General features: G+C 38.7%; 2 protein-coding genes across 2 annotated transcripts; both read left to right on the top strand.

Annotated features, from left to right (window-relative positions):
* Positions 1 to 403: 403 nt before the first annotated feature.
* On the top strand, positions 404 to 1,108 carry LOC131598480 (uncharacterized). The gene has a single exon (XM_058871078.1). It carries the CDS (start codon positions 404 to 406, stop codon positions 1,106 to 1,108), a length of 705 nt encoding a protein of 234 aa, XP_058727061.1.
* A 4,197-nt stretch (positions 1,109 to 5,305) lies between these two features.
* On the top strand, positions 5,306 to 8,649 carry LOC131625095 (uncharacterized). The gene is made up of 2 exons (XM_058895995.1): positions 5,306 to 8,188; positions 8,278 to 8,649. Exons 1-2 carry the CDS (start codon positions 7,582 to 7,584, stop codon positions 8,589 to 8,591), a joined length of 921 nt encoding a protein of 306 aa, XP_058751978.1. The 5' UTR covers positions 5,306 to 7,581; the 3' UTR covers positions 8,592 to 8,649.
* The last annotated feature ends 6,225 nt before the right edge of the window (positions 8,650 to 14,874 follow it).

The following is a 14,874-nucleotide window of genomic DNA, read 5'->3' on the forward strand; positions in this document are numbered from 1 at the left end:
ACTCTTTTCTACCGCTATGTAAAGCAAAGGGGCGTAGGAAGGAGGTTTTGGTGGGTGACGGTGGTGGGTTGCAATCCGGTCATAGGGGTCTAGATGGGGGTGGTAGGAAGATGCAGAATATGATGGTTGGTGGTGGTATGGGATCGAGTAAAAATGAGGGTGGGGCTGATTTTTCTTCTGAATCTGTCTATGGGGATATTCCTGATGAGGATGTGATCAGGGGCAATGTTAGGTTTAAAGTTAACGAGAGGGAGGCTATAGCACACAAGTTATGGGACAAAGCTGTTTGTTTTGGTGTTGAAGGTGGGGAGTTGAAGAAATGTATGATTGATTCTATCATGCTTATGGAGGATCAGGACTTAGTTTCAAAGGACCAGAAGGATGTGCACACAGGTGGTTCTCAATGAATATAGTATCCTATAATATACGTGGGGTGGGCAGTCCTTTGAAAAGGAAATTGCTAAGTTCGTTAATTCGCAAAGAGAGTTTTGATTTTTGCTTGCTTCAGGAAACTAAATTGACGCATTGTTCGGACAGAATTATTTTTGAATTGTGGGGTGGAACTGATGTTGAATGGTATTTTAAAGCATCTGTTGGGAATTCAGGAGGCCTCATTATCTTGTGGAAAAAAGGTGTTTTCTATCCTCATTTTAGTTTTGAAGGGGAGGGCTTTGTGGGTGTTAGTGGTATTTGGAATGATAGATTGGTGTATATTGTGAATGTGTATTCGTCGTGTTTCTTTGTTAAGAAGAAGGCTATGTGGAAGGCTTTAGAGGGATGCAAAGTGAGATTTCCGTCCGGGGATTGGTTGTTAGGTGGTGACTTCAATGCTATCCGTGTTGAAGAGGAGCGTAAGAGTGCTAGAGGGGTGGTCAATAAACGGGAGATGGAGGTGTTTAACTTGTTCATTGAGAAAATGGAGTTGGCGGATCCGTCTATTATTGGAAAGAAATTCACTTGGTTTAGTGTGGATGGGAGTGCGATGAGTCGTTTAGATCGCTTTTTGCTTTCGGAGAGTTTGATGGAGGCGTGGAATGTGGGGGGCAAGTGGTGGGCACTAGAGATCTTTTGGATCATTGTCCGATTTGGCTTAAAGCGGATGGTTTGAATTGGGGTCCAAAACCCTTTAAGTTTTTCTCTTGTTGGACCAAACATGAAGATTTTTTCTCTTTTGCGGAAACTAAGTGGAAGGAGATTATTGTTCATGGGAAGGCGATTTTTGTTTTTAAAGAGAAATTGAAGATGTTTAGGGGGGTGATGAGGAAGTGGAACAAAGAGGTGTTTGGTTTCATTAATTTAGAGGTCGAAGAGGCGGTGGATGATTTGAATTGTCTTGATCTAGAAGCGGCGGAGGGGGGTTCTTTGAGTTTGGGGGAATTGGCTTCGAAGAGATTGGCGGCTTCTTCTAAGGTGTGGGATGTGATGCGAAGGAAGGAAGGGATTCTTCGGCAAAAAGCGAGGGTTTTGTGGCTTGAAGAGGGAGATTCAAATTCAAATTTTTTTCATAAGGTGGTTAAGTTGCAGAATAGGAGGAATTCGATTTTGGGGTTACATTCTTCAAGGGGTTGGATTGATAAAGTGGATGAAATTAAAGAAGAGATAAAGAGCCACTTTGAGAAGAGATTTTTGGAACCAATGGGTGTTAGACCGCTTTTGAGTGGTATTCATGTGAATATGTTGTCGGAAGAGGAAGCATCATCTTTGGAATCTCCTTTTTCGGATGAGGAGATTAGGGAGGTTATTTGGAATTGTGATGGAGACAAAAGTCCGGGTCCGGACGGTTACACCATGGGTTTTTACAAATCTTGTTGGCCTTTTTTAAAGAATGAGATTGTGGAGTTTATTAAGGAGTTTCATCTTCATGCCGCTCTTCCCAAAGCGGTAACCGCTTCTTTCCTTTCCTTGATTCCTAAGGTTGATAATCCGAAGTCTTTAGATGATTATCATCCAATTTGTCTCGTATCTAGCATGTATAGGATTTTGGCGAAGTTGTTAGCTTCGAGATTAAAGCTTGTTGTGGATAAGCTAGTTTCTAGAAGTCAATACGCTTTTATTTCAGGAAGAAACATGTTGGATAGGGTTCTTGTTTTGAACGAGTTACTTGATTATTCGAAGAGATTTAAAAAGAGTTGTATGATGGTTAAAGTGGATTTTGAAAAAGCCTATGATTGTGTGTCGTGGGACTTTCTTAGATACATGCTTCGGAGAATGGGTTTTGGTCTTAGGTGGAGGAGGTGGATCGAAGCTCTAATTTTTAATAGTTCTATGTCCATTCTTGTTAATGGTAGTCCTACCGGCGATTTTGTTGTGACTCGGGGTTTACGGCAAGGAGATCCCCTTTCTCCTTTCCTTTTTCTTTTGGTGGCGGAAGGTTTAGCGGGTATGGTTAAAGTGGCGGCGTCGTTGGGTGAGTTTAAAGGTTTTTCTTTGGATGCTAATTCGAGTTTGGAGATTCTCCAATTTGCGGATGACACCGTTATTATTGGCGAGGATTCGTGGAATAATTTATGGTCTCTTAAAGCCATCCTTAGGGGTTTTGAACTTGCTTCGGGTCTCAAAGTGAATTTAGCTAAAAGTAGACTTTTTGGAGTTAATCTTGAGTCGGAGTTTATCCAAGCGGCGTCCTCTTTTCTTTGTTGTGACATTGGTTCTTCTTCTTTTGTGTTCCTTGGTATTCCGGTGGGTGTTAATCCGAGGAGGTGTGCGGTTTGGAGACCAATTGTGTCTAAACTCAAAAGAAGACTTGGAGGGTGGCATCACAAGCATATTTCTATAGGAGGGAGAGTGGTTTTATTAAATTCTGTCTTGTCGAGCATCCCCATTTTTTTGTTCTCTTTCTACAAGGCTCCGAAGGCTATTATTAAAGAGTTAATATCTATCCAACGATCTTTTCTTTGGGGGAGTAGTGAGGAGAAGAAAAAGATAAATTGGATTTGTTGGGAGAAGGTGTGTAGACCGAAGATAGATGGAGGGCTCGGGGTGAAACATTGTGGGAGATTTAATTTGGCCCTTTTGAGCAAGTGGAAATGGCGGATTTTGAATGGTGAAAATTCTTTATGGACTAACTTTCTTTCTTGTAGGTATGGAGATATTAAAAGAGCAATGCTAAGAGAACCTTCCTTCAATTCTAGGAGTAAGGTTTCTCTTTGGTGGAGGGATCTTTGTGCCGTTGGAGAGCTATCCTCGAACAACACAACGAATTGGTTCAAAAATTCGATTTCTTGCAAGCTTGGATCGGGTAATTTTTTGGAATTTTGGCTTGATCCTTGGTTGGGAGTTACTCCTTTTAGCTCTCTTTTTCCGGAGCTTTTTCTCTTGGTGGAAGACATTCATTGTAAAGTGGCGGACTTAGGCGATTGGAATGATGATGTGTGGGAGTGGAAACATCTTTTTTCGGGCGTGTCACTTGTCGGGGCAGCCGCGGATCAATTGGAGTATTTATGGAATCTTCTTCTTTCGGTTTATCCCCGTGGTGATGTCATTGATAGTTTTGTTTGGTGGAGGGACGCTTCCGGTTTTTCGGTAAGTAATGCTTATAAGGCGTTATGTTTGAATTTACTTTCGGAGCCTATTTTAAATCATTCTACATCTTTGGCTCTTTCTCTTTTATGGAAATCAAAAGTTCCGAGTAAGATTCACATTTTTGGTTGGAGGCTAATTTGGAATAGGCTTCCAACGAAGATGGAGTTATTTAAGCGTGATGTGTTAGGTTCCACCGGTACGACGCTTTGCCCGTTGTGTGTTGATGCTTTTGAGGATATAGACCATCTCTTTTTTGGTTGTAGAATTTTTTCCTTGTGGTGGGATCGGTTTAGAGATTGGCTCCGGTTGTCTAATGATATTTCTTCTACTACAATTGTTGATCACTTGCTTTGGTTAGAGGTCTCTTGTAAAGCGGCGTTCACTTTGGACTTGGGTTGGTTCTTTGGTTTGGTTTTTTGTTGGGTTATGTGGAAATGTAGGAATGATTTAATTTTTAATAATCTTGCGTTGTCGTCTTGTGATGTTTTGGGTAGGATCAAATTGCTCTCGTGGGATTGGTTGTTAGTTTTTTATAAAGGGTTTGTTAATGGTTCTTGGGAGGATTGGTGCAAGGACCCTAGGCTAGTTTTTTGTTGATGGATTGTGGGGGTTGTTCCCCTTTTTGTTGTATTTGTTGTATGTTTGGGTTGTAGCACCCCTAGTGCTCTTAATTGATTTCCATTTTGCTTAAAAAAAATACGATACAAACATAAATATATTTAAATAATTACCGCAACATTTTCAGGTGTTCCTCTATGTTTTTCACCATACCAAAAGAAAGACATGCTAACTTGTGATAAAATTTGAGTAAATAGAAATTGTAAGAAAGTAGAGATTTTATGAGAGGAGGATTGTGAAAATGACATATGAGCTACCCCTATTTATAGGAAATTGGTGGGTAGTTGGTGCAGTGATAATATTAAATAAATTGGTTTCACTGTGTACATTCATTAGGATTTTTACACAATGATAAAATTTCTCCAACTGTTCTACGAAATCTTACATACAATTCCATAGGACCTATGTTAATAAAAAATAAAAAATTCGGAAACATTTCACGAATGTCTTCTTATGTGCATATCTTCATCTCTGAATATAACAACATCCCATTTGAATTCAAGTAGGGTTTTCTGTAGGAAATTTCAACAATTTCTCTATCAATTGCAGTGACATGATATATCTGAGATTTAATATCAGAAAAGTTGAACGAATCCATCAACCGTACTGATATCGGATCAGATAAAGTATTACCGGAAACAATATTTTTTGAACAGTTCGGAGTAATAACATGCACCACTCCAACAAAGAGAGCCATATGGAGATATATTGTGTAATTGGTTGCATGCAGCATCTATGCATTTATACTGTGTTGGATTTGACAAGTCATGCATGTGCACTCCATTCAAAACGGCGGTCACATGCAACCAGTGTCCTCCATTTCAAATGGCGGCCACGTCCTTCATATGACCTCCATCTCAAACGGCGGTCACATGCCGAAGAGGGGAAAATCATACTTTCCACGTGGACACGTGGAAGATCACATGCATGGTTCAAGTATTTTCCATGGTGTATATTAAGCTCTAACTAGTCAGTTATTGTGACACTAGAACAAAATGTCTCAAAATAGTTTTAATGTTCAAGTCCACTATAACGGTCTAATTTTTTCCGACATCAATGTTGGGGTCGTATTTCAAAATACAGAGTCACAAACATTCAAACTTAGTCCCAACTCTAATTTTTATCATCTCAAAAACTGTATCGAAAATAAACTTTAAATGATTGTAATAGACGTATTTTATTGTTATCCATTCTTCAGTCCGGTTGACGGTAGTATGTCGTATACAACCACGAAGATCGAAAATGACAACAATGTTCGGTCTATGTTCCAATGCCACACAACGTATAATTGTTCAGATGTGATTGAACTATATGCATGTATTCTAGAGGCTCAACAAGAATCTCAAATGCAAAATTTTATGATTCATGAGTCTATCATTCCAACGTCACCACCACCCATAACACAAAATGAGCCATTATTTCCAAACGAAGACGTTGGAGACAACAGCGAGGATGAAGAGGCCAGGTATGTAAATACTCAAAATCTTTTTAGTGGTGACAGAGGAGATTCAGGTGATGAAATGCATGTGGGGAAACAAGAGGTTTCTATGGATTTGTATAATCCCCCACTTCACATGAGAAATGTTACCTTAGATGACATAGAGGATGGTTCAATTTTTTAAACACCAGAACCAATGCAAATAGAGGGTGGTTTGCTTGGCATGAGATTCGCAAATAAGGAGGAGTGTGTCTTTGCTATTGCTCAGTATCACATCAAACACTCTCTTAATTATGAAGTTTATAAGTCTGATACTAAAAGATATATAATCAAGTGTTCCAATGAGGATTGCACGTTCCGATGTAGAGCTTCATTGGGGAAAAAAAGTGGTACCTGGGTGATTAGCACGGTAAGTGGACTGCACACGTGCATTTCGTCTGCAATTACTCAGGATCATCGGAAACTAAACTCAAACATCATCAGTGACAGCTGATCGGAAAAATAGCAAGTGTACTATTTTTACCGATGTAGTTATAATGAGTTTACCCCAAGTATCCATCTCGAGGATTGCGTAGGAAATATAAGTTATTGTAATGAGTCAATTAAACAAAAGAGCATAGGGGTGCTTTCGCTTATCAATGAAATAAGTTGAAATAATACAAATAAGCTAAAATTAAAATTGAACTTTTTATAATATGAGAAAAATGCCAAGGTAAGGTGTGTGATTTACTTTATAACTCCTCTGGATTAAGATCTCTTTAACAAGTTCATACAATTCAATTATTTATTCTTAAGGATGTTTTCCCTAAGTCCTTAGAGAAAACCTTTTGGTTTATAATCCTATTACCTAAGTCCTTAGAGACATAGGAGAAAACCAAATCTTTGATTAATCAAGAATTTCTAAATAACCATACGGTATCCCTAGTCCTAGGTGATAACTATACGGTTCAATTGTATACAAACCTTAACAATCGTAGTCCTACAAATTGTTAACCATAGAACAATCCTTATTGATCTGATAAAGACATCATTGGAAACCTTATACAATCGAATTGTACAATACGAACATTTGATTAATGGAATACGAATTAAATCAGGGACACCCCCTAGCATTGGGGGGTTTAGCCTCTCATAATATTCAAGAAACACAAATCAAAGAGTTTAGACATTACAAAGATGATTGGGAACTTTGATCTTCAATGGTGTCCACCGTTGAATCTCTCCGTCTCCGAAACCCTTGATGAAGCTATCTTATCCTCTCTCTGGAATTCTATCGTATTCTGCAAAAAGTGATTCTCTCTTGTCTCAAAATCACTTTTAATCTGTTTTAGGTTTTCAGGTCCCAGACAAAACACCCAAAATGCCCCTGGTACTTTAAAAATAACAAAACAGAAAAATCAGAATTTCTGTCCCGCACAGCTGACACGGCCGTGTCACTTGACACGGGCAGACCGTGTCAGCTTCTGCCACTTTGGGGAGAGTTCTTCAGAAGGTCTGACACGGCCGTGTCATCTGACACGGGCATCCCGTGTCAGCCTCTGACTTCATAATTTGGCTTTGACTTCAACATCAAAGTTGTAGCCCTTTTTGTTAGCGAAATTTTGCCACTGGAACCGCGTCATTCCAAGTTACGAAGCTCTTGTTATGATCAAAATACTACACGCTTGTCACGATTTTCAGCTTCTTTTACACCAACACTTGTGAAATTTCCATCTGATCCAAAATTAACCTACAACCACCAAGTAGAGAGATCAAAAGCATCTAAAAAGACATGATTATAAAATAAATAACATAATGCAAGCTAATTAACAAAATAAAGGGAAATCAATGAAAACTCTTAATAAACAACTCAAAGTTTTACCAAACTTGATGATCTTGTGCCAAATTCATAACAAAACTAGGTAGAAATGGTGACCGATCAACAACATCAAACGTCTCATTCAAGAGGATGTCTCGTTGAAGGTTAAACACATCATTGCTCATATTGTGAGAAATTCAACTACATGATTTCTTACAAAAAAGCATGGATTGCAAAGAACAAGGCAATAGCATCAACCTATGGTAATTGGGAGACATCCTACAATGACCTTCCTCAATGGTTGTTGGTCATGAAACATTATTTTCCAAGTGTTGTAATAGAACTAGAGACACTACCAGCAATATCAGATGACGGGACACAAATTGATGGTTGTAGAATTTTCCATTGTCTCTTTTGGGCATTCCAACCATGTATCAAGGGTTTTGAATACTACAAATATGTTGTTCAAGTTAATGGGACATGGTTGTATCGTAAATACAAGGGCACTTTGTTACTAGCTGTTGCACAATATGGGAACAGGAACATCTTTCCAATAGCTTTTGCATTGGTTGAGGGTGAGACAGGTGATGCATGGATTTTTTTTCTAAGGAACCTAAGAATGCATGTTACGCCGCAACCAAACATCTATCTAATATCAGACAAACACGTGTCCATAAAAAGTGCATATGATAACCCAGAAAATGGGTGGCAATACCCACAATCTTCCCATGTCTATTGTATTAGACATATTACCCAAAACTTTATGCGAGAGATAAGAGACAAAGAGCTTCGCAAAAAAGTCGTTAACATGGGTAAATCTCTACATATAAGGGTATATTTATACATGATACTGTTGTTTATAAATATTGTGTTTAAGTAATACTTTTATTTTCACATACAGGTTATGCATTGACTGAGTCAACATACAACTACTATAGGGGGGTGATACGTATGTCAAACATGGATGCATTCAATTGGGTAGAAAATATTCCAATAGAGAAATGGTGTAGAGCTTTGGATAGAGGGCAACGGTGGGGTCAGATGACTACCAACCTGGCAGAGTCAATGAATTCGACTTTGAAGGCCACTCGTAATCTACCTGTTACACATTGGTCGGGTCAACATACTTTCGGATGGGTGAATTATTTGAGAGAAGAGGTCATGAATGGACAAAAAAATCGGGTTCTGGACAACGGTATACCAAAAGTTGCATGAAAGGGATTGAAGAGGAGGCTGCCAAAGCAAGTACTCATAACGTCCGACAATTTGATCGTCTAAGTTTCTGCTTCCTGGTGGAGGAAACTATGAATCATAATGAGTGTCGACCTACCCGTCATTTCAACGTCGACCTTAGGAACAAAACATGCGAGTGTGGAAAATTTTAAACATTCCATGTGCCTTGGTCGCATGCATTACAACATGTGCAAGCATACATCAGGACTATTGTGTGCATATAGCTGACGTCTTCAAGGTTTTTAACGTATTTAAGGTCTACGAAGAAAGTTTCATAGGGGTGGGGACTGAGGCTGAATAGCCTCGGTACGAAGGCATACATCAAGACTATTCTGTGCATATAGCTGATGTCTTCAAGAATGTTAACGTATTTAATGAAGGATAGAAAAACACTTAGAAAGGGGGGGTTTGAATAAGTGTAGCTTTAAAAACTTGTAAGATAAAAACAATTTGCACAATGATTTTTATCCTGGTTCGTTGTTAACTAAACTACTCCAGTCCACCCCCTTGGAGTGATTTACCTCACCTGAGGATTTAATCCACTAATCACACAAGATTACAATGGTTTTCCACTTAAACAACTTCTAAGTCTTCTAGAGTATACTGATCACAACCTGATCACTCTAGGAACAAACTGCTTAGATACCCTCTAAGACTTTCTAGAGTATACTGATCAACAACCTGATCACTCTAGTTCTTACAACTTAATGTAAACAAATTCTAAGAGTTACAATGCTTCTTATAAAGCTATTATCACAACTGTGATTTTCTCTTAAGTTTAAGCTTAATCTCACTAATATATTACAACAGCAATGTAGTGAGGTTGAAGATGAAGTTTGAGAGCTTTTTGAATTTGACAGCGTTTCTGTATATTACTCAGAGTTGGTTTTTTTTGCTTCTCATCAGAACTTCATATTTATAGGCGTTTGAGAAGATGACCGTTGGGAGCATTTAATGCTTTGCGTATTCCGTACAGCATTGCATTTAATGTTTCACTCTTTTGTCAACTACCTCGAGCCTTGCTTTCGCTGTGTCTACTAATGTTGCCTTTAATAGCTACTAACGTTCCTTTTGTCAGTCAGCGTAGCCTGCCATCTTGTACTTGCTTCTGATATGATGTTTGTGTAAGCAACGTTTGAATATCATCAGAGTCAAACAGCTTGGTGCAGAGCATCTTCTTGTCTTCTGACCTTGAAGTGCTTTTGAGCGTGATACCATGAGAACTTCAGTGCTTCTGCTTCTGACCTCAAGTCCTTCTGATGCTTCCATAGACCATGTTCTGATTCTGCTTGACCATCTTCTGATGTCTTGCCAGACCATGTTCTGATGTTGCATGCTGAACCTTCTGAGTCAGTGCTTCTTGCGCTGATTTTGTGCATACTCTTTATATAATTCCTGAAATGGAAATTGCATAGTATTAGAGTACCACATTATCTCATACAAAATTCATATACATTGTTATCATCAAAACTAAGAATGTTGATCAGAACAAATCTTGTTCTAACAATCTCCCCCTTTTTGATGATGACAAAAACATATATAAATGATATGAATTTGCAATCAGAATATCAGACGACTAAAGACAATTACACAGTTATAGCATAAGCATATAAACATAGTGTGTGAATATGTCACCCCCTGAGATTAACAATATCCCCCTGAGATAAATAATCTCCCCCTAAAATAAATACTGGAAGAAATTTATAAATAAAGGACTTCCCTGAGTATTTTCCATTTCAGTTGAGACGATCACATATGCTTAAATCTTCAGAACATTCATAGCTTCTGCTTCTTGCTTCCATAGGACAGCTTCAGAGCTTGAATTTCTTCTTGAATCATTGCATGCTAGATTGTATCAGAACATTGTTGAATGTACCAGAGCATCATCAGAGCATCTCTACATCCTGAAATGTTACAAAACAAACTATACGACAAAAGTCAGAGCATGAATGAATCAGAACATAAAATATGTATCAGAACATATAATATGTATCAGAGCAAAAACAATAATGTTTCAGAGCATATTTAGAACTAAAACATGCATCAAAACATATAAGGAATAAGAATGAGTTAGAGCATATTCTATCATCAGAATATCATAACATTCTTCCTTCTTGCTTCTGATCTTGAAGCTTCACAGCACTCAGCTTGCTTCAATTTCCATGAGCTTGATTCCATATAGAATTGCTTTTCCCCATGTCTTTGCTTCTCATGTTGAGCTTTTAAGAATATCTTCGCTTCCTGCAAAACACTCAAAGACATAGAACTTGCAAATTCTTGTTAGAAATGTGGAGACTTTCTCCCAGCAACTGATAATATAAATCAGATCATTTATCACATTTTCTCCCCCTTTTTGTCATAACATCAAAAACACAAAAGATTCAGATGAAAAAAAAACAATCATGAGAGAAAAGAAGGATAACTGTCATTTGATTGCAAAAAGAGAATTATCAGAAAGTACAAGGGAGATGCATAAAAGACAGATGCAAGAAACAAATAAAAACTACTAAGACACAAAAGGACTAAGACGGCCCTAGCTTAGACATAATCTTGGCCAGCATGTCATGAATCCCAGCATTGCTCTCAGTCTGCCTCTCCATGAAAGAGCGGAACTCAGCATTGGTGTCTTCTTGCTTATCCATACGAGAAGCTAGCTCAACTTGGTTCTTCTGAATAAACTCTAGAGTCTTCACCAGAAGAGAGAGTTCACCAGAAGAAGCTTCACAACTTCTGTTCAGAGGGACAGCAATCTCAACAGCAGCTTCCATTGTTAGATCATCATATTGATTTTCCTCAACAGGAATAGACTCAGCAGGATGATCTTCAGCATCAGCTTCTCCCATATCAGCATCTTCTTCATACTCAGGAGCAGGAAGATCAGAATCTCCATTCTCAAGAGCTTGAAGAATGGCAGCAAGATTCCTTGGAGCAGAAGGACCTTAAACTTCTGGCGGGTCAACAACTTCTGGAATGACCAAATTGGGGTCTTCCTCAGAAGGATTTTCCCTCAAAAAGTCAAACAATGACTTGAAGTCTCCAGGCAGAACTGGATACTTAGGTCTCCATACCACAATATCCCTGCAAGGATTGTCCAGCAGCTCATCAACAAACATCTTCTCCTCAAGAACTCTCCTGTTTCTGATAGGATGAAAATATTTTCCATCATCAACTTCAAGAAGATATCCAGCATAACCAGGAGCAGCAGCCACTAGTCTCTTCTGAACAGCCATAGCTCCCACCTGAAAATCTTGGCGAAAGCTTCTCCAGAGGTTTCTAGTAGAAACATCATCAAGGTCATTGAAGAAATCATCTTTCAAGAGATCCAGCCTACTGATAACTTCTTGTCTGAACAACTCCAGGTAGATATGAGGTTCAGGTTCAGGAGGATTAAAAGTGAATTTGTAGTCAGGGTAGAGAAGGCAGTATGGGTTGGATTTTCTGGTAGGAAAAGGATGGGATAGAGAAGGTGGAGCTGCTGTGGTTGAAGAGGATGGAATATCTGTGGAGATGGTTGATGAGGATGGTATATTAGTGGGTGTGGGAGGATAGACATTTAGTGGAGTGGGGTTCAAAACAGGTGTAGAAAGAGATGGTTGAGGAGGATTTGGAATGGTGAAGGTGTTGTGATGTTCAGAAGGAGAAGGTTGGATAGAAGATTGAGGTTCAGAAGGAGGTGGTTGGTATACTTGCCTGGGAAAATTTGTAGTTCTTACAGTACGAAAAGATTCCCTGATGCGCTGGTCTTGAAATTCTTGAGAGTTTACTTTGACAGGATCAAAGTTGACCCTTTGCTTCTTGGCTTTCTTGGCTTCTTCTTCTTGAGCCTTTCTCTTCATCCTTGCTTCTTGCTTCTTCTGATCCTTTTTCTGAAGGTCAGCCAGAGAAGGAAGCACTCTTCCACGAATCCACGCAGGATCAACAGAAGATTGAGATCTTACAGAAGCTTCCAAATGTTGCTTAACAGCCTTGTGAAGTTCTGCTTGGAACAAGGTAGCAAATCCTTCCACCTGAATTCTTCTGGTTAGAATATCTGGGGAGATTACAGGAACCGAAGTTACCTTCGTGATAAGTTCCAGTCTTAGCAGATCAAAAGCATTGATGACATGACCTTGAATGGCTCCAAAGAATTTGAACGTTCCAATAGTCCTTAGAGAGTCCATCAAATCACTTTCTATCAGAATGTCTGAGATCATTCTGGCGAAAGGAATAGTATTTCTTTGAAGATGAGGATACTTCTCACGTTCTTCATCTCTTGACTCTTCAATAGCCATCTTCAGATTCTGAAACAGAATGTTGGAGATGTTCAGTTCAATTCTTCTTCCAATGCAGAAGAGAGTGTATTTGTGATCAGGACTGATGTACATGGAGGATAATGATCTTCTTCTATGATGAAGAGATCCCAGAATAATTTCAGCCCAGACTTGATAGAACGCCCTCAATGTACCAGTTTGGTGATATTGAAGACCAGTTGCATAAGATATTTGTCCTTCAACCTGTGGCCAACTAACCCTGGCAGGAAGTGGACCAGTACATCCTTCTTCATCATCCAGGTTGTACAACTTCCTTATCAACTTCTCAGTAATCACAACTTCATGCCCTAACACGAAGGAGATGATTGCAGTTGGAGTAACCGTTGCATGAGCCCAGAAATCTTTTACAAGAGCCGGATAAATTGGTATAACCAATCTATCAAGGTAGTTTGACCATCCTTGTGCCATTGTCTTTGCTTCAGGTTTGAAACCATGTGCTCTCAGATTTTCAAAGTCCACTGAAGACTCACAAAGAACTTCCATCTCTGCAGTAGGAATGGAACAGGTCTTTAATGGAGCAAAACCACGCTTGCTCAAAACCAGTTGAGTGGAAGACATTTCTGCTTGGTTTGAGGAACTTGACGAAGGATTCATGATGAGATACTAAGTTTCAGACACAAACTAGGGTTTATGCGATGAATGCAAAAAGAGAGGGACGAATGAAGAGAGAGAGTGAAAAAGATGAAATGAAGATGAAGGGGAGTATATAAAAGGCTGGGTAAAAAAAATAATAACTGCAAAATGGTTTAATTGAAATGATTACAGAAAAACATGACATCAATTTGCATTTAATGAGATATGACGTTAGGAGAGATAAAGTGACAAAATGAAATGATTTGCACAGTTACCTAGGGCGGCGTCTCCTCAACTGCACGCATGCTTGTCCAAAAATAGTGAACACGTGTTCCTTTTCTGGAAAACTGGTGACAGCTGTTTTACTTTAAAAGAGATTCTGAATCAACTTAGATAATGAAACGTTAGTAATAACAGAATCAGAACTTCTAATTGATCATTATCAGAACTTCTAATTGATCATTATCAGAACTTCTTATATACACATAATCCCAACACATTTCAGAATTTAACCATACATAAGATCTTCTCATCTTCTTATTCTAGGCATAAGTCCATACTGATATTCTTCAGAATGAACTTAAACCTATCTTCAGCAAGGGGTTTTGTAAAGATATCAGCCCATTGATGGTCTGTATCCACAAAGTTTAAAGAGAGAACACCCTTCTGAACATAGTCCCTAATGAAATGATGTTTAATCTCAATATGTTTAGCTTTGGAATGTAAGATAGGATTCTTAGATAAACATATGGCAGAAGTATTATCATAGAAGATAGGGATGTTACTCTCATATATTTGATAATCTTCTAGCTGACTCTTCATCTAGAGCATTTGTGTGCTGCAACCAGCAGCAGCAACATATTCTGCTTCTGTTGTTGAGAGGGCAATGGTAGCTTGCTTCTTGCTGTACCAGGAGATCAGATGACTTCCTAGAAATTGACAACTTCCAGAAGTACTTTTCCTTTCAATTCTATCTCCAGCATAGTCAGCATCACAAAATCCTACTAAGTTGTATTCTTTAGATTTTCTGTAGCCTAAACCAACATTAGTAGTACCTTTCAGATGCCTCAGAATTCTCTTAACAGCAGTTAAGTGAGATTCTCTAGGATCTGATTGGAATCTAGCGCACAAACAAACACTGAATAGAATGTCAGGTCTAGAAGCAGTTAAATATAGAAGAGATCCAATCATACCTCTGTACAACTTCTGATATACCTTCTTACTTACCTCATCCTTACCTAGAACACACGTTGGATGCATAGGAGTTTTGGCTTCTTTGCTTTCAGAAAGATTAAACTTCTTCAGAAGTTCTTTCACATACTTCGTTTGATGAACATAAGTTCCATCAGAAGTTTGATTGATTTGAATCCCAAGAAAATACT

This window comes from Vicia villosa, linkage group LG1, assembly GCF_029867415.1.
Source record: "Vicia villosa cultivar HV-30 ecotype Madison, WI linkage group LG1, Vvil1.0, whole genome shotgun sequence".
Lineage (NCBI taxonomy): Eukaryota > Viridiplantae > Streptophyta > Magnoliopsida > Fabales > Fabaceae > Vicia > Vicia villosa.

Coding starts and splice junctions, on each gene's coding strand:
- LOC131598480 (XM_058871078.1), top strand. CDS start 404: ATGAATATAGTATCCTATAATATACGTGGGGTGGGCAGTCCTTTGAAA.
- LOC131625095 (XM_058895995.1), top strand. CDS start 7,582: ATGATTTCTTACAAAAAAGCATGGATTGCAAAGAACAAGGCAATAGCA. Junction 8,189..8,277: donor CAAAAAAGTCGTTAACATGG/GTAAATCTCTAC, acceptor TTTCACATACAG/GTTATGCATTGACTGAGTCA.